Source organism: Aspergillus candidus (genome assembly GCF_002847045.1).
Source record: "Aspergillus candidus strain CBS 102.13 unplaced genomic scaffold BDW47scaffold_3, whole genome shotgun sequence".
In the NCBI taxonomy this organism is placed as follows: Eukaryota; Fungi; Ascomycota; class Eurotiomycetes; order Eurotiales; family Aspergillaceae; genus Aspergillus; species Aspergillus candidus.
In genome coordinates this window covers 804,930-822,328 of record NW_020194008.1, presented here as the reverse complement: position 1 = coordinate 822,328, position 17,399 = coordinate 804,930, and the positions used below count along the sequence as shown (strand labels likewise).

At 48.6% G+C, this 17,399-nt stretch overlaps 5 protein-coding genes across 5 annotated transcripts; 1 reads left to right on the top strand and 4 right to left on the bottom strand.

Moving 5' to 3' along the window:
* Positions 1–131: 131 nt before the first annotated feature.
* On the top strand, positions 132–1,015 carry BDW47DRAFT_98964 (splicing factor 3B subunit 5 family protein). The gene is made up of 2 exons (XM_024820776.1): positions 132–448; positions 527–1,015. The coding sequence occupies exons 1-2, from the start codon at positions 206–208 to the stop codon at positions 536–538; spliced, it is 255 nt and encodes an 84-aa protein (XP_024676015.1). The 5' UTR covers positions 132–205; the 3' UTR covers positions 539–1,015.
* Positions 1,016–1,017: 2 nt separating this feature from the next.
* Positions 1,018–2,638, bottom strand: BDW47DRAFT_98963 (uncharacterized protein). Its single transcript, XM_024820775.1, has one exon. It carries the CDS (start codon positions 2,443–2,445, stop codon positions 1,174–1,176), a length of 1,272 nt encoding a protein of 423 aa, XP_024676014.1. The 5' UTR covers positions 2,446–2,638; the 3' UTR covers positions 1,018–1,173.
* Positions 2,639–2,728: 90 nt separating this feature from the next.
* Positions 2,729–3,219, bottom strand: BDW47DRAFT_98962 (uncharacterized protein). Its single transcript, XM_024820774.1, has one exon. It carries the CDS (start codon positions 3,030–3,032, stop codon positions 2,775–2,777), a length of 258 nt encoding a protein of 85 aa, XP_024676013.1. The 5' UTR covers positions 3,033–3,219; the 3' UTR covers positions 2,729–2,774.
* A 1,571-nt stretch (positions 3,220–4,790) lies between these two features.
* BDW47DRAFT_43741 (uncharacterized protein) lies at positions 4,791–6,363 on the bottom strand. Its single transcript, XM_024819034.1, has one exon. The coding sequence runs from the start codon at positions 6,044–6,046 to the stop codon at positions 5,006–5,008; it is 1,041 nt and encodes a 346-aa protein (XP_024676012.1). The 5' UTR covers positions 6,047–6,363; the 3' UTR covers positions 4,791–5,005.
* Positions 6,364–8,962: 2,599 nt separating this feature from the next.
* On the bottom strand, positions 8,963–10,892 carry BDW47DRAFT_98951 (uncharacterized protein). The gene is made up of 5 exons (XM_024820773.1): positions 10,237–10,892; positions 10,085–10,142; positions 9,513–10,016; positions 9,234–9,450; positions 8,963–9,140 (listed from the first exon to the last, which is right to left on the bottom strand). Exons 1-3 carry the CDS (start codon positions 10,418–10,420, stop codon positions 9,668–9,670), a joined length of 591 nt encoding a protein of 196 aa, XP_024676011.1. The 5' UTR covers positions 10,421–10,892; the 3' UTR covers positions 8,963–9,140; positions 9,234–9,450; positions 9,513–9,667.
* Between the last annotated feature and the right edge of the window lie 6,507 nt (positions 10,893–17,399).

Sequence of the window (17,399 nt, the reverse complement as noted above, 5' to 3'; positions counted from 1 at the left end):
TGCCTTACCCCGGGCGTCCTTTTTTTCCCACCCTTATCGCCAACACGATAAGATAGCACCACGTGACCGCCATATCCACCGCAATCTTATCTCAACTCTCTTCGGCCTCAGCCCTTCCCATCCGTGCGAGCGGAACTTCCATCCAACAAACCTCCTCACACCCTTCACCCTAGCAAATCTCGTCCCCGAGGAAACGCGAATCAAAATGGCCGACAAACTCCGCACAATCCAGAACCTGGAGGCTATGCAGGCCCGCTATGTCGGCACAGGCCACGCAGACACCACCCGCTACGAATGGGTCTCGAACATCGTCCGCGACAGCTACGCCTCGTATGTCGGCCACGCGCCCCTGCTATCGTACATGGCGGTTGGCATGGGCGAGCCCAAAGAGAAAGTGCGCGCACAGATGATTGAGAAAATGGTGAGGGGGGCTGGGAATCCACCGGAGGTATGTCATTATTCTAGTCTGCTTGGAATTCCACCCTATGGGAAGGGAAGTGCTAATTGTGGTTATCTTTCGGAATAGACGCAAGAATAACGAATTGTTTGTGGTTTCGGAATCTTGATTCTGGGTTGCATGGGCGCTTGGGGCGTCTTTCCTGCTCGCTCTGCCCTGAGCGATCCATTTCGTGACTCGTTTGCGCCTACGCTTTTACGACTTATTGGCGATAACTCTTTTCTTTGAATTGGGAGGCGGCGCGGGAATAGAGGCTGCTTTGGCTGTGTTTGGGTGGTCGGTTTGCGTGTCGCATGCTGATAACCTTGCTGTTCGTCTCGACCGGGATCGCTGCGTGGTGATGGACATAATAAGATAATGGCGCTGCAATATCGTTGCCTGGATGAGGATAAGCATGAACGACACCCTCCCAGGAAGGACCAAGTGCAAGATTGAGCTCAAGGGCTGAGGGGCCCAGGGGATATGTGCAGCATCCATCTGCTACGGAGTCAACCGGTCTGGTTGAGGGGCTGTCTGTCTATACATGTACTACTAAGAGACACAATTCTATCGAACAGAGGTTTATGTCTCAAATACTCAAATTATATCCACGCATCTGATCATAATAAATACAAAATCTCAGTATGCAAATTTATACAAGATACTATCCACCGTAAATCGTATACACTTCCCAAAAAAATATGAAACAGAACATAATAAACCAACCCAACCATCAATCAATCCCGAGCCTTCTCCCCAGAACACCGCTTCGCCAGCTCCTTATTATCATCCTGCAACGTCCCAATCAAATCTAACCACTGCTTCCTCTCCCCCCGCAATCGCTCAATCTCCTTCCTTAAATGTTCATTCTCATGACGCAGGTAATCGTGCTCCGTGCGCGAGCGCGACTTCTCCTCATTAGCAGCGTCTTTCTTCATCCGGGCCTCAATCTTAGACGCCTCTTTCGCCTGGCTCTTCTCGATCTTGCCCAGCTGCTTCAGCAACTTCGATTCGTCGTGGAAGAGCTTTGGCGCGACCTTTTTGATCTTCACCTCTTCTGGATTGGCGTCTTTTTTGTCTTTTTTCTTTGACTTGGTGTCTTTCTTGCCTTTGCTCTCGCTTTGGGTTGAGGGGGGTCGGGGCGGGGGGATTGTGCTTGCGGCGCTGCTGCTCGCTTGGTCGCTGCTGGGTGCGTCTCCTCCTGCTGCTACTAGGGCTGATGTGGAGGCTTTGTCTCTTTTGGAGATTTCGTCTCGGGGTGGTGGTGTTGCTGCTGCGGCGGCGTTGGAGTTGAGGGCTTGGATGTCCGAGCGCACGCGGTCTAGTTGGCCTTCGACGTCGCGTTTCTGCTGCGCGAGCTTGATGAGCTGCTTTTCGTGCGAGGACATCTTTCCCTTTTTATCTGTCTTTATGAGCTCCTCCGGCGGGATGTTGTGGTCTCCGGCTTCGAGGATGGGCGTGACGAGGCCGGAGGTGGCGGAGGCGGAGCTTGACGCTTTGCTTTGCGAAATTTGCGACTTTACGTCTGCTGCTGCTGTTTTTGTTGCGGCGGTGTCGTTGACGTCGGTAGTGGACTGTCCTGACGGGGTCTTGAAGGATCCGTCGCTGTGCTGTGAGATGCTGCTGCCGGGACGACTTAGGGTTGACGAGTGCCGTGAGTGCTGCGGCAGGTAGTCCAGTACTGCCTGGGGCGCATATCGCTCGACGCCGGAGTTGAGCAAGTACGCGAAGCTGGCGATCAGCCCGTGGTGCTCGACATCCTCGAGGTCCGACATGTCCGAATCGCTGTCGTCGGTTGCTCCCTCCACTCCCGCTGTGTGCTGGCTGCCACGCCGGGACGGACCAGTCGTCTTGCGCATATTGTTTGTCGTGCTCTCGCCGGCGGTGGAATCGGGCTCCCGACAAGCCCAGTCGATGAATTTGGCTGCATCAGAACAGATGCTCTTGGGCGTGCCTTTCTCCACCATCCACCGCGGGATATTGCCCCCGGGGTCGCTGCGAGTCACCATGATCCATTCGACGGGGTTGACTTCTTCGCTTGCGCCGTCGGCGTCCTGGCCTCCCTCCTTCGCACTGATGGCTGTCTTTCCAGGAGACCCACCCCGAGCACCCTCCGCCGACGCAGTCGCCAGGTTATCACCACCCTCACTCCCATCCACCCCCCCCGCCTCCCTCCCTGGCAAAACCTCCCTAATAAACTCCACAGACTCATACTCCCCGCGAATAAATCCCGACCTATCCGGCACATCCGGATGCAAACAAGGCCTCGAAACCATCATCCAATTCCTCCCCCCTCTTCCCCCTCCACCATCGTCCGCACCAACAACCCAATCCAAAATCAGCGCCACAAAATCCCTCGGCGTCGTCGGCCTCGGAAACTGCGCCGACACATGAAAAACACTAACATGCCCCACCACATCCCCCCCGCCATCCTTATCCCTAACCTCAACCCTCTCAACTCGCCTCTCAGCCCCAATCCCCCTAACAGCCTGATCCGCGACTTTCCCTCCCGCCAACCGCTCCTCATTCGCCGCCAGCGTGACAAGCATCTCACTCGACAGCTTCTCCTGCCATCTCGCGAACGGCAATCCCTCATGTATACTGCGTCGTCCGAACCATGACCCCCGCCCGTCTGCGCCAGAGAGCTTGTAAACGGGTATATCGAGCGGGTTGTCGCGCGTGCTGGAGACTTTGATGGGCTTGCCCCATTCTTGGTGGAGGGTCTGGAGGTGTGGATCTGGCGTGTTGAGGCGAGTGGGGGAGGGGGTGACTTGGGGGGCGGTGGGGGAGGATGGCGTGGGAGGGTAGGGCGTGTGCGTGTGCGTGTGCTCTTTGTCTGATGGTGATGGTGGTTGCTCTGGGACGCTGTCGACGATGAGGCGCGCTTTTGCGGAGATGTCGGCCATGTAGGCGCGGAGAGCGGATGGGTCTGTGGGGACGGCGTCCCAGGTTGTCGCCGAGAGGCATCGGAGGGCTTCTTGGAGGGTGGCCATTGCCGGTAGCGGGTGAGATTTTTTTTCAATCGATCTGGGTGTAAGTTTTTATATCCTTCTGCTCTTTATCGTTCGGTTTCTCTCCTTCAGGGGAGGGGGTTTCAGGTAGATGTCGTGATGCAAGCTTCGTGGATGTCAGCGGATGCTGACCAACCTGTTCACTTGGCTTGAACAATGGGCCACGATATAACCAAGAGAATAGAGATAGTCAAAGATACGAGATTGGATGTCGATATATATCTGGAAATAGCAGATGGTATTTTTCAAAGAAAAGTAGGCTGGAAAGGAAGAATTGAGTCCAAGGCAGACACAAACAAGGTGCGCTGTTAATACGTGACGTCATACCGTGGAGGCCGCTGTCTCGACCACCCGCTCTATCTAGTATCTAGGCTCGAATCGGTCTAGACGGACTTGTAATGCACAAGACAACAAACTACCAGATGGAGTTCTCAACAAATTAAATATTCCAGAGCTAGATACACGCTAGAAGATGAAGTAGCGACAGTGGAGAAAGTATGAACGAAAGAAGTGAAAATCAGGGAACCAGTCCCTAGGACAATGACCATGCCAGCATCCGATTCTCGTCATGGAAGCCTTCAATCAATGAAAGACATGTTCGAGCATATCCAGGTAATCATAACAACCCAGCCTGGACTGTAGGGGATGAGCCTACCAGACGGGCACCAGCCAAAGGTTTCTGAGAGAGCAGAAACTTGTGAGAACCGCCAGACAGAACAAACAAAGCCACAGGCCGTTGTACTGTTCTTGGAGACCATTGCTGCCACAGGCAGACTTCTGGACTGACGGAACTCACAATTTTTCTGTCAATCTTCAGTATCTCGAACTTGTGCCGTCGGGAAAAAAGAAAAAAAAAGAAAAGAAAATGAAAAAACCCGTGACCATATCATCGTAGACATGATATGGCACCCCCGCCGCATCAGTCTCCTGATCCAATCTTCGGACCACCAGTCTGATATCCAGTATCAGAAAGGAGATGTTACCAAAGGAAGACCCAAGATGTTGGTCCACAACATCGGCCTCCCACTCAGGTAACGACGCGGCGACAAAACAGAAACACAGAAAACAAAGCACAGTTCTCATCCAGATCATATCCCAAGCCGTGAGGCTAACCAGTCTTGATGTCATATAGAACAATATTGGGACATTCCCCGACAAAAGAAAGAACAAACAGCCGACCCGCCGCTTCTGAATGCAAATGGATGGGTTGAACAAAAACGCTGACGCTGGCACAAAGAAAAGCAAAACGGGAATTCAAACTTGTCACACGGAAAAGAGGAAGATATTATGTTCCTGGGATCAATATGCAAAACGAAGATGAGTGGGAGTATTGTGGATCGCAAACCGAGCATGGAAAAACGCTATCACTGATGCCAATTAGTCTGATGTCTGTATCCGAGGCGAAGCGCCCCCCGTCGTTCTCGTGGTGATTCTTGTGTGGGTGGGCCCGAGGGGCATGTAGTCGCCGATGTTTGCCGATATAAGCCCTGGGATCTAATCCAAAGACATGCGAAGTCAGGGAGACCGTTAACATCAAGTGCCTGGTTCCAAGGACGCATTACATCGTGGTTCCGTAGGGCAGCGCGAAATCGTATCGATCTCCCCAGCCAAACCCTACCATGTTCGCTGCCGTGCTGCAGGGCAGAATTAGCATGCTAGGAAGTGGCAGGGAGGCGATGGCGGCCGACGTGGCGGCCGCACTGTAGTACTGCGTCGTGTTGTACGGTGACGTGTCGTAGGGTTGGCTGTAGGACGGGGTTGGGGATGCATATTGAGTATCATTGATGCTGTTCAGGCTGGCCCACACATTCGGATTAGAATCATCGGTGCTGGCGGTTGCTGGGCTGGATGGAAGTACTTTCCACGAGTCCACCGACACGGGTTGTTGCATGGGGTCTTGCCACCACGTTTCCGGTGTAGTCGAGCTGGGGAGAAGGGGCGCCGGACGAACAACGTCGACCACGCGAGGCGGTGGCGGAAGCAACGAAACGAAAAGGTTAGTGATGGCCGCCTTGGCTTCGTCGCTTCGACCGCCGAGCAGTTCTCCAGCACCGTCCTCCTCGAGCCCCTCCAGCGCCTGGGCGCTGGTCCGGTAGACAAACTTGTTCGCGGCCTGGACGAATTCCTCTTGGAGCTTCTTCAGCTGACTATCCTTCTCGGACCAATCCCAGGTGCTGGCCGCCATGTCGACGGAGTAAATGTCCTTGTGAAAATCGACCAACGCTTCGATTGTCTCCGGCGTCAGCTTGAAGGCCACTTCGTTTTGCGACACCATGTCGACATGCACCACGTATGCTTCCATGTGGACCATCTCATAGTTAAAGAGCGCCTCCACCAGAGGGTTTTCGTCCTTCTTGAGTTCTGAATCGGGGGCTTTGGGAAACATCATGGAACACAACGTCCAGATGGCGTTCGGCGAGGAAAGAGTCTCCGTCAGGCATCGGGTGTGCTGCGTCACATTGTTCAGAGGTCGCTTCACTCGGTTGACTCGCTTCAAGGTTGCCGTGAGCCAGGGTTCAACCCTGGTATTCAACACCACGTTGGGGGAGGACCGCGGCGCAAACGCGGCAGCCGATGATGGCAGCAAGACGGTTGGCATGATGACTAGGCGTGATGATGGCGCTGATCCGTTAAACCGAAAGACTGAAACAAGCGATGAAGATGTTTTAGAAGAAGAAGAAATGAAGGCACGGCGATCATCCAGACAAGATGCGCCCACACCATGCGCGTTGCTTCAATAAGGTCCGTGATCCCGGAGAGGATAGGCCAGAATGATCCCTAGGCGGTCGCTAGGATAGATAGGTGCTTTGAAGCGAGTCACGAAATCCTGTCTGGTTGGAGGTAGTCCGTATTAAAAGTTGGCAAGTATGTATAGAAAATAAAAAGCCCACAGGTGATACCCAGCGCAAAAGTGGAGAGAGTATGTGGATTTAAATTACTGTGGGGTCAGATGCGAAAGAAAAGGAAAGCTGAAGATGGTAATGAAAGAAAGGAATGGTGCAAGAAAGAAAAGAAAATTAAGTGGCCGTGAAGGGAAAAAAGGAAAAGACAAGGAAGAAAGAAAAGAAGAAGGAGAAGGAGTAAAGAAAGGTGAGTAGAGGTAGAAGTAAGAAAGAAGAGAAAGAAGAGAGAGAGAGAGAGAGAGACAGAGAGGGGCGGGAGCGAAGGATGGCCCAAAAGGGCAAGAGGATGACTGGTTTAACAGATCAGGAGTTGTGAGAGGATGCGACTCACTAGTAGATGCACATAGGTATTTTTTCTTCTTCTTCTTGGATGAAGAAAAGGCTCCTGATATTAAGTTTATGTACTTTATACCTAGATACTAGATCCAACTGCTTGAGATCATCCAACCAACAAGTTTTGTCTTATTTATTGATTTATTTCTAAGATGCCACACGGGAGAAAATAAAATGGAATAAAATAGAATTTGAGAGACAAAACCCGATCCAAACCACATTTGCTAGATGGCAACTCGAGGCGCCTGCATGCAACAGGCAAGAGGGATATGGATGGAAAATGGACAATGACCGGTGACTTTTTTCTCTTGCAGACGCGAAATCCCGATCGTATGGAACGAGGGAGAGACTTTGTGGCCACCGTCCGGACTCACCGTCCGATCTCAGCTGGGCATGTTCAGAGTTTGGCGTTAGTTGTATGCAGGTGTCCAGAATCGTCCGAGAAGGTGGAGACGGAAGTTGATGGAGGGGCCTTTGATTCCGTATGTCGAGTGATGGTCCTACCCTACACTATAATCCCTTGTATATCAGGGGTGATATTGTAGGGAAGAATATTGATATTATCTAGTTCTCTATCCTGTTCTTTTATTTGCCTACTCCCTGACTCCTTATGGGTGCATCCGTCTCAGAAACCGTTGATTTGGAGGGTTTCGGATGGTTCATAGGACGATGGTCGGGAACCACTAGATTATCACCAACGCCTCTCTGGGAAACCATCGAGTCAGAGCGCCAAATGCCACTGGGAAAGCGTATAACCGTATACGACTGACTGACGTCCTAGATCGTGGGAAAAGAACCCGACGGGGAGTCGTTCTATCGATTGCATTTCGGTTGTAGGTATTGTTGGGTATTGGAGGTGTAAAGCAGGTAAAGTATCTTAGTAAACTTATGCAGTATGTCGTAGTGTGACTCTCCACTCTCCAGGCTCAGACTGCAAGTGCCGAAGATTTTATCGACTAGTCTGGTGGGTAGTAGTTTTAACTGTGTTATACTGGACAGACTGGTTATTTGGTAGTTGGATTGACATCATTCATTATGGCACATGATCTCAAAGATATCAACAAAGGATTCCAAGGATAACATCAAAGAACAAGGAAAACAAAAAAAATCTAAAAAATTAAAATTGAACAAGTAAAAAAATAAAAGGCTAACAGCGATGAAGCACCACTCGACTCGCCGCGCGATTCTACGCCAATCGAAACATAGACCTGCTAAGCCCCATTGCTGATCCACTTGCCATGAGCGAGTGGATCGACCGATGCATCTCTCGGGCCATGGGAACGGTCTATCCCCGTTACGTTTGAGGAGAGGCGAGTAAGGACGGCGTATGATTTCACATAAAGCGATAATCAGCTTTCTTTACGGAGTAGGGCAAGTGGATATCTATCGCCTTGACTAACCGGCTTCTGAAATCCTGGGAAATCCAGGATATGCTACTTTTGGTGGTGTCGTGCCCACCCCACATCTAACCCGGCTGTGACGATCACCCGATGATCGTGCGGTCTTGGATCAAAGAATCCTGAGTCCTGACTCTGTGTGTTTATGCTTCGCGCAGACAAGGCAAAGTCCGCCACCAGTGGGACCAGCTGGTTTTGCTGATTTTCAGCTGGGATGGTAGACCTCGTACTCCAACACGCATACTCTCGGTGCGCGCGTATTGCTCCATTGGGATAAAGTGAGACTGAATATGTGGATCGTGAATTTGAAAGAAAAAAAAAAGGAAAATAAAGAAAACAATTCATCTGGTGTCATACTTCAAAATTATTCTCAAATTATTCATTGATATCATTATCTTTTACAACCGAGGTTTTTACAATATATGTTCAATAGGTGTATAGCCCGGACGGAGTACTCCGTAGATAATGATACTGCCCTAACCTACCTTACATAGCCTTACCGCAGGTAAAAAAAAAGAGAACCCTAATCAACATGACAGGTAGGAACGCACTAAATCGACGGGAATTTATTCCGACCTGAACCTGCTACCTGTCAAAGTAACAAAAGAAATCTATAATGCAGGCATCGTTCGGATCCAACAACGGTAAATGCAAGAAGGGTGCCGCGGGATGGACATCTCCGATCCTAAGGGCTCCATCGGGTAAATTCATACTAAATCGAACCCCACATTTCACGCGAGCAAGTGCATCGTACCTCCTTATCGTTGACTGCACACCGTATCTCTTATCGTGCTGGATAATTTCCATACTATATTGTTGTATTCTATTACGCTTTCTGTATAGTTGTGATCGGCGACATAATATTGCTGACATACAGACAAGGTTTGCTCTTGCTATTATACAGGCAATATTGTCCGTTCTAGACAGTCTATCAGTTGAAGAGCGTCCCCTGGGCGGCATTAGTTCGTCCAGACAGATTTTGGATAGGCCATGAGACAGACTCAAAGTGAAACGACTGATTGACTCGTACTTCAGTTCATAACCATGCGAGAGGTGAGTCCTATCACCATAAAGAACTCAGAATAGGGGAAAGAACATAACCAAAAAGGAAAAAAAAAAAAAAAAAGGAAAAAAAAAGAGAGGGGAAAATTACGCAGCTGATGAATCATGGAGGAGTCGGAAGATGGAGCTAAAATGCTCTTGGGAAGCTGAACAAAAGGCTGTCCTGGCCTGGTATTCGCCCGCCGATCAGAGAGCCCGGTCGAGCGCTACAGCTGAGATCCCTGTTACGATCTGCGATTGGACTGAGCCTCGTCGATGGTCATCTCTGGACTTTCTAGAAGCGGATAGCCATTTGAACGCAACTCGAACTTGTAACGACGTATTCGTTTGTTACTAGGACTGATTACTCGAACTAGTGTCCTCGACTTGCCTTGTTGACTTAGGGCTTTTATACTCTCCTAGCACAATAAGGTCCCAGCGCTGTGTATATAACATGGGGGTGTAAGCATGGTGGATAACACGAATCTGAGGTAAGCAAGGCCAGTGTATCCCGTGACCTGGCCACACGAGGCATATTTAGAACAGTTAGCGACCCAGCTCGGTTGAAAAAGACTGGGGATCTCTTGCAAAGTCACTGCACGACTGCACGTCCAACATGCCATCGACTGCCGTGCGGCGCCCCACCAGCGACAAGCCGAACCAACAGAAATATGGCAGCCTATGCCTATGATCAGGTGATACATGGGAGAAAGACTCCATATGCGCCCGGCAACACATGTTGATACATGCAGCGCATGTAGTGTACTCTCGGGGATGGAGACGGGAGAAGACAAAGGTTGGTTGAATGGGTGGATGGCAGATTCGCGAGTTGATCGATTTCCGAGAATATCGTCGGTTGACGCCGGCTCTGTCAGCAGGTCGGTAGACAAGGCTCCTTTTTTCTCAATTACTTTCTCAATTTTTTTTTTTTTTGTTTAAATATTTTAGGATAATGAAACACACCACGCGTCGTCAGCCTGGTCAACTCCGTAGAGACGCAATGCGACACGACACATCACAACTGGATTCAGCCGTTAGTGTTGCCCCTCCATTCGACATAAGGGTGGAAAATATCGGTAAATCAGATAATCATTCTTTTGTCATTATGAAAATACCTTTCAACACCATTGAAATTGCCACGGTGTGGATATTGACCGGGGAGAAATTTATCCTTGTCGCTCCTTCGGTGATGACCGATTGCTGCGCCTCACTGGAGCGGCTGTCACCTGCCACGTCCGCCACGGTCAGTGTGGCGGAGTTTCTGCAGGCACTATGACATAATCTGCTCTCGTGTATCATTCCAACCTATGAGAAGAGAAAATAAGAAAAGAATAGTAGCAGAGAATACAGAAATCAAGAAGATAATAAAACATAGAACCGGACGCCTGGAAATTGCCAGCGAAAAGACACGAACGGAGCATCTGCACGCTTTGGACATGGCTCGTGGAACGGAGAACATCATGCATGGGCATAGCCACAAACCATGCCTAGGTTAGTGGTTGAGATGCATGACCGTATCCATGCTGCGAGACAAAGAGGAAACACAGGCACCTTTCAATCACGGTGAACTTTCCAGCGACTGAGTCGAATATCATATGGCCCATGATTCTTCTTAGCGCTTAACAAGGCTGTCTCGGTCATGATTCAAACATGAATCCCCAATCACAGATATCTTAGGAACCTCAGCTACCTATCTTCTTACTCAAGTAGATGATTCCCGTAAATCCTCTGAAGGCGACTCCAACCGCGGTAAAACTAAGCCTGCAGAAACCTGGGTTCTTCTCACTGTAACCATGCTATGATACATCCTGGCCCCTGGCACAAAAAAGTCCTTAGTGTCTACTGTCCAGGGTCTCCAGTGTCACGCTAGGCAAGCACCCACCCAGGACAATCCATCCAACCACTCATTCATTCATTTATTCATTTATCGAGCCATTACCGTACAATACACATAGCCAAGCGAGAAGACCATCCATCCATCCATCCATCCTACCTACTATAGTATCCATACTAAGCGCCCACTTTATGCTCCACGCTGCAGGACTAGCAAGCTAGCAGCCTTAGTTAATGGGAAGATTCAACGCAATCCCCCGCCTCACTCACTCATCCCCCCTCCCCTTTTCCCTCCCTTCCTCTCTTCTCAGGCCAGCTCTCACCACCCACCACCCCTGGGAGATTACCACAAACTCCACCCTTATTGGATCAACCCTCCCGCTCTCAGCCTGCACAAAAAAAAGAGCACAGTCCTCCTCCTTACCCTTTCCAGACGAATACTAGGTCCGCATGCACCGACCCTCCCGGCGTAGAGCAGACCCATGGAACATAGAAGAGGGGGAAGGGGGAGGGGGGGGGAAATGGGAAGGGATCTCACTCCTCCGTACCACTAATCCCACCCTTCACCCTCCCAAACAAAAATAAAAGACCCACCGGGCTTGCTGACAGTGCATGGTGTTTTGGTCACCTGTTCGGCTAGCCGCTTTGAGGTTTGGATGGATGGGTCGAGACTCTTGTGATTCGACCGGGGGGGAGGGCGGTTACATTAGTACGACTTAGCTGGTTAGTAGACCAGGAGGTGAGAGGGTTATATGTAGGTCGTGAGTGATATGCAGTGCGATGCACGGTTGAGGGGTTTGGTTTGGTGTGAGATGGAGATGGAGATAAAGTCCGCGGTTATGAGAGGTGATGTCATTTGCGAAGAAGGTGTGTTGACGCGATGCGGGCAAGGGAGGGAGAGTTTTCTTCCCGTCTTCTTGGATTGCGATGATCTAGAACCTGTCTCTCTTTTTTCTTTTTCCATTTGATCATGAACTTGAATCTAGAGTCTGGTCTGGACCCGTGGTGGTGGTAGGGGGAGACATTGTTGATGTGGTGCACGGCCAGTTTCATCCGGGATGCTGGTAGGTAGGTACCAGGTATAGGGGAGATCAATGTCTGATCCCAAGTTCTAGCCTTTCGAATATCGGATGGTGACGACGCCTTGTCTTGGATTTAATTTCATCTATCTTCGCTGGTTCACTCGAAGTGTCTATCTGCATGACGTCCTCCCTGGAGATGTCGATGGTTGGAGTATACAGCTCTAGACAATGCGGAAGATGCGGCCCAGACCAAGAAGCTAATTCCTATTCTGGGATATGCTTCGAGGAGGGAAACTAATAGCTTGGCTGTCACACAAGTCAGCATGTTTCTATCAACCTATGCATCCACATTCTGCGTTCGACCAAATAACAATGGGTGCTTATGTGAGATGGTAACGGACTGGGTGTTCAATGCGCTTTTTGTATATGACATGCTTGCAATTATCTAGTACTTTGGGAAGGACACTTGCTTTAGCTTTTTACTTGGATTGATTAGGACGTGTAGGGATCTATCATTACGAATGCGATGTATTAGAATATGCACAGGTGCTGTATGCCATGCGTTGCAAAAGTACAATTTGACTGATGTATGCCATGCGTTATTCTATCTATCATAAATCAACTGCGTTGGTAAACTTCTGTGCTGGAAGTACTTTTGTGACAGAAGCAAGCACCACAACCAGACTAACGCTTATCTCTTTTCGTCACGGACTTTGTAGTTTGATTCTTTCTTACTGTAAACAAAAGTCATCACTAATTGTATGGACTTTTGAGGTTTTTCGAGGGGTGCATTCTTCCATTGTATTCGTCTCGCGTTCTCTACTAATATAATTTATTTTTCGGTAAACGAGACTCGACTGTGAGAAATATCAGTATGCTGTATACTCACCAGCGACGAGCCAGCCAACACTATCTCTAGTGAACTGCTCTTCTACATAAGTACCACAGCAGAGAAAGCATGTCCATGGACTGCCACTCGAGATAATGAAAACCGCACTCAAGAGAGTTTGTTCAACTAACAATATAGAATTTCTCGTGCCTTCCAGCTTGAATTATATTCCAAGGTTTAATCGCTTGGAACATTGCTGTTTCTTGCGCCAGACAGCCGACGCATCACTCAGGCTGATTGATCCTAGAATATAAAGGCCGTAAAATTGAGCTCTTTCGCAGGGTATATTGCATCTTCCTCGGTGTCATCCGCAAACAGCATCTTCATAGAGTGTTGATATAGTTGAATCTATTTCAAAGGCCTTGGGATACGGTCTCATCCAAGACCGTTCTGGTTGCATATCGATATACAACCATTGATCAAAACAGACACTCTGCATAAGATACTGGTTGGATTTGCTCCTGTCGATGAATGCCTACCTGCAGTGTTCAATCTGTCAATAAACCCCCCCAGGCTGTGCCCTGTGTGCTCTACCGGAGATGCACGATCGAATATTGACTGTAAGAGATCAACAGTCTTTCTTTCACGGGGATTGAGAGACTTTATGGAAGCTGTGATTGCAATCAGTTGATCAGTTGACCCACAAAGCAGATCCATTATTGTTGCGTCTCTTGCAGAATTTGGACCCTTCATCACCATTTCGTATAATCATCATCATCTTTGGTCTTTCGATATTCTCATTCGCTCTTGTCTAGGATTGTGATTATGATAGAATATCTAGGCCCGTGTCTTGATATACTAATAGTGAGGCTCCAGTATACTCCAATTAGCATGCGAGAATGTGTAGGGCACAGGCTGGCTCACATATGTAGCCTTTACCAGACACTAGGATGCCATGTCCAATTATTCGAACTAACTGATGTAGCTCCTCATTGGTAAATGTGTTGCGCATAGCTTATATGAAGATCGGTCTATTGAGGAACACTCATGGTTTATTATCACCGTGCTTGATGCTCAATGATTCTTGTAACATGATGTTCCTATGCTAGTACTGGTCCTGCCCATTGCTTCCCGGTATGATATACGATTCCAAGGTGAAATCAAGCTTGACTTTCCCATCACAGGCATGTATGGGACCCCCTTATGACAGAGGGAAAAGCGTGCTGGTATTATCACATATGCGTGGGACGACAAAGCTAATTGAATGTTGGATCTTGCAAGCAGACAGCATATTGGCATACTGAATGGGATTGTGGTTATTTTCAAGAGCAGAAAGGATTTTCCAACGCGCGATAATCTGTGGCCATTAGTACTAATTATTCAGACTGCGAGGTAACCTGACTAGGTAGAATATCTTGATAGACCAGCAGGAATTTAGAAAACGATTAGATAACTTACGCACTACACCCCTCTCCCAAAGAAAACATCGCAAGGTTTCCACAAGCATTTGGCTCACAAATCGCAATAGGAACAAACTGCGAATACAGCCTAATAGGGTTATCTAGAATGGCCGACCAATCATTACCAAACGAAATCACAACCGACGAGGCTGTATACGGAATTAAAGCAGGTGTCAAAGATCTCCAACAACTAAGCTCTTCGGGTAAAGCTGCACAAGAAAAGAGGCAAGGAAACCACAGAAAGAGGGCAATGGGAGCTTTGGACTCAGCCATTAAAGATCATTTAAGCAGGAAAGCTCCGAAAGAAATAAAACTCGGAAAATTGGGAACAGAAAGCTGGTCAGCACAGTCTCCGAGATTATTCACAGCGTTAGGTTGATATCGAAAACGATTGTCATGGAATCCAAGTATATCAGCAATATAAGAATCAGCAGTTGAGTATGTATAATCACGGGATATTTCAGTCGGTATATTCTCATTCTCTAACTGCTGAATCTCAACTGAGAGGGGCCGATTTGTGATGTCAATGACGAACGAACCGACCCTAGGCAAGGGAATCTGTGTGATGTTCAAGAAGATCCGGGAGAGATCATGAAAAAAGGTCTTCCTCCGTTTTGGATCATTCTGTCCTTCGTTCCATGTATTAAAAAGCATAGACCCATGTGTCTCTTCGCTGAACTCAATCAAGAGGTAGTCGACTTTCACGGTACTACCGGTAAAGATTGAACATCTGCTCTGATGGTGGGCATAGTTTGGAGGAACCGATCCATTCAACAATGATAAGATATTTTGGCACAATAGTTGGAAACAGCGTGAGATGAATGGCAGTGATTCAAGCCGGGTGAACTGGAAATCATCAATAGCGGCTTAAACCAGAAGGATCGACCACTGTTTCTATTCATACCTTCTCGCCACTGGATAGAGCAAAGCCATATAGTTTTGGTATTGACACGTGGGGACAGTTGTTCTGGATCCATGCATAGGAGCCTGCTTCACATTGCACTTTCTCGTCGCAATTTCCAGGCCTGAAACTTTCACCGACGCGATATGGCAAAGGAAACCGTAGAAGAACGCGCTTGCCCTCCCAGCTGAACTATGATAGGCACACAGACATTGAAACTGCCATGAAGCCAGGAGCTTACGTCTGCCACATAGCATTCATCGGATGATTCAAGTCCAAGATGATGAGCAACAACAGCCTTCATCCATTCGCGTTGATCATGAAGATGAACGAAGAACCTCGTCTGTTCTGTATAATACTTGAGCTGGGAGAGGATGTTAGATTCGAGTATGTGATTTGCCCCCGAAGCAGCTGTCGGGATTGTGGCATGATGACCAATTGAGTTTTGTTGTAAGAAGATTGGAGATTTTGATGGTTCAGAAATTCAAGGGGAGGAACTTTGTATCAAAAGGTACGTGTGACAACACCTGTCCCTTATAATGTAGGGTCAAGTAAACTTCATGAAACACGAGTTTAGATTTAGTACTACAATGATGGAAAGCAGGTACCCATCAAGTGAGACACTTTGCAAACTTTCACAGTCTAATAGTCGATTTTTTCCAGTTTGATCAAGGCGGAAATCATGATAGCTTGAAATCTAGCTTTTCGGGGTGGACAAGTAAGGTATATATAAAAACACCGCATGTCCTATCTGTACGTCATCAGCTAATTCTCAACTGGACAAATATGAGCGATAACAGAATATTACTGTTTAGTTGGAAATATCAATTATAATGATTCCGACCCATTCTGAGCCCTAAAAGGGTCCGTGGGCTGTGGGCCTTGGATCTTCTTGCCAGGCTTATCCCCCACAACCCCGCTTTTACGGCAATTCAACCGCATCCCGTTCATGCCGCGGGAGTGACGGGGAAAGTTCACCATGTCCAGGTATATCATGAATAAACCTCCAAGTTTAGTGTTGTAATCATCAATATATGACCTCTGGCAAGCCAACACGCTGAGCTATGACATGCTTGGTGTGCTATCGAATCCAAGTGAACACGGCAAAAGGTAAAAAGAAGAAAAGGAACGACAACCAAGAGCAGAATTCTCCACTTGATGTCGGTGTCGATCATGCCGCTATGGTGGACTGCGAACCTCGATGGGGATAAGCGTGGTGGTGGCTTGAACCTTTCTCCTCTCACCTCTTCCACTCTCCTCCAAGGCTTGTCTGTTCTCGCTTCGGTGCGTGTTGGCTCCGGTTGACTGATGAAGTAGATATTTATGGACAGACCAAAACACCGTTAATTAACCATATTGGAGGACTGTTCCACTCCCTTTGATTCCTTCGACTTCACATGGTGCCGAGATATTTCGAGCTCCGAGATGCCGCTGAGTGCCGGTAGCTTACTGTCGATCCTTCTTCTCCTCACCACCATTATTCCCGCAGGCTTGCCCACTCAGCAATGTCTAATCTATGGTTTGACCATCAGCAGACAGGGCTTTATCTTATGTGGGGGAGAAAATGAAATGATTTGGGCTTAACGTTGACTGACTTGGGGGTACACCAGACGCTGTTCTGTGTCTCCGCAGCATCAGTATCGGAAAGTACTCGATGCTCGTCATTATCAACCAGAAATGGTTAAATGATGTCTTTTGACTCGGTGTGGAATTTTTTCAGTGTGGCCAGCAAAAAATTAGACCACATCTCGACCTTTCCGGCTGCCGCATTGCCCTAACGCCACAGCTCATTCATCCATATCAGGACAGCCAAATCAGTATTAATCCCGACATCAAGGATCGGCAACCAATCACAGATTTATTGCGGATGGGTCTGTTGGTCGATTGAAGCAACGTGAATACCTGCGGTGGGCGGCCATAGACATCAAATGCTGAACGTCCAGGTTGATCCCCGAGGCCAACATGGCGGGCCGACATAGGGATTCCCAGTATCAATATAAGGGTCCAAATAACAGAGTTCGACCAGCCGCGACTCGCAATTTGTAATTGGTTTCATTCGCTGCCACACGAGGCTAAGGCCCACTAACACAACGTGGAATGGAGGATTGATTCCCCAGCAATAGATCAGAGCTCTACCCCGGATTGAAGCACCGCACCTGACCCCGGACTTTTGCGGACACAAAGCAGGGATCCAGTTAGGTTTTGCATGGAGCCGTACTTGAAAGCAAGGGCT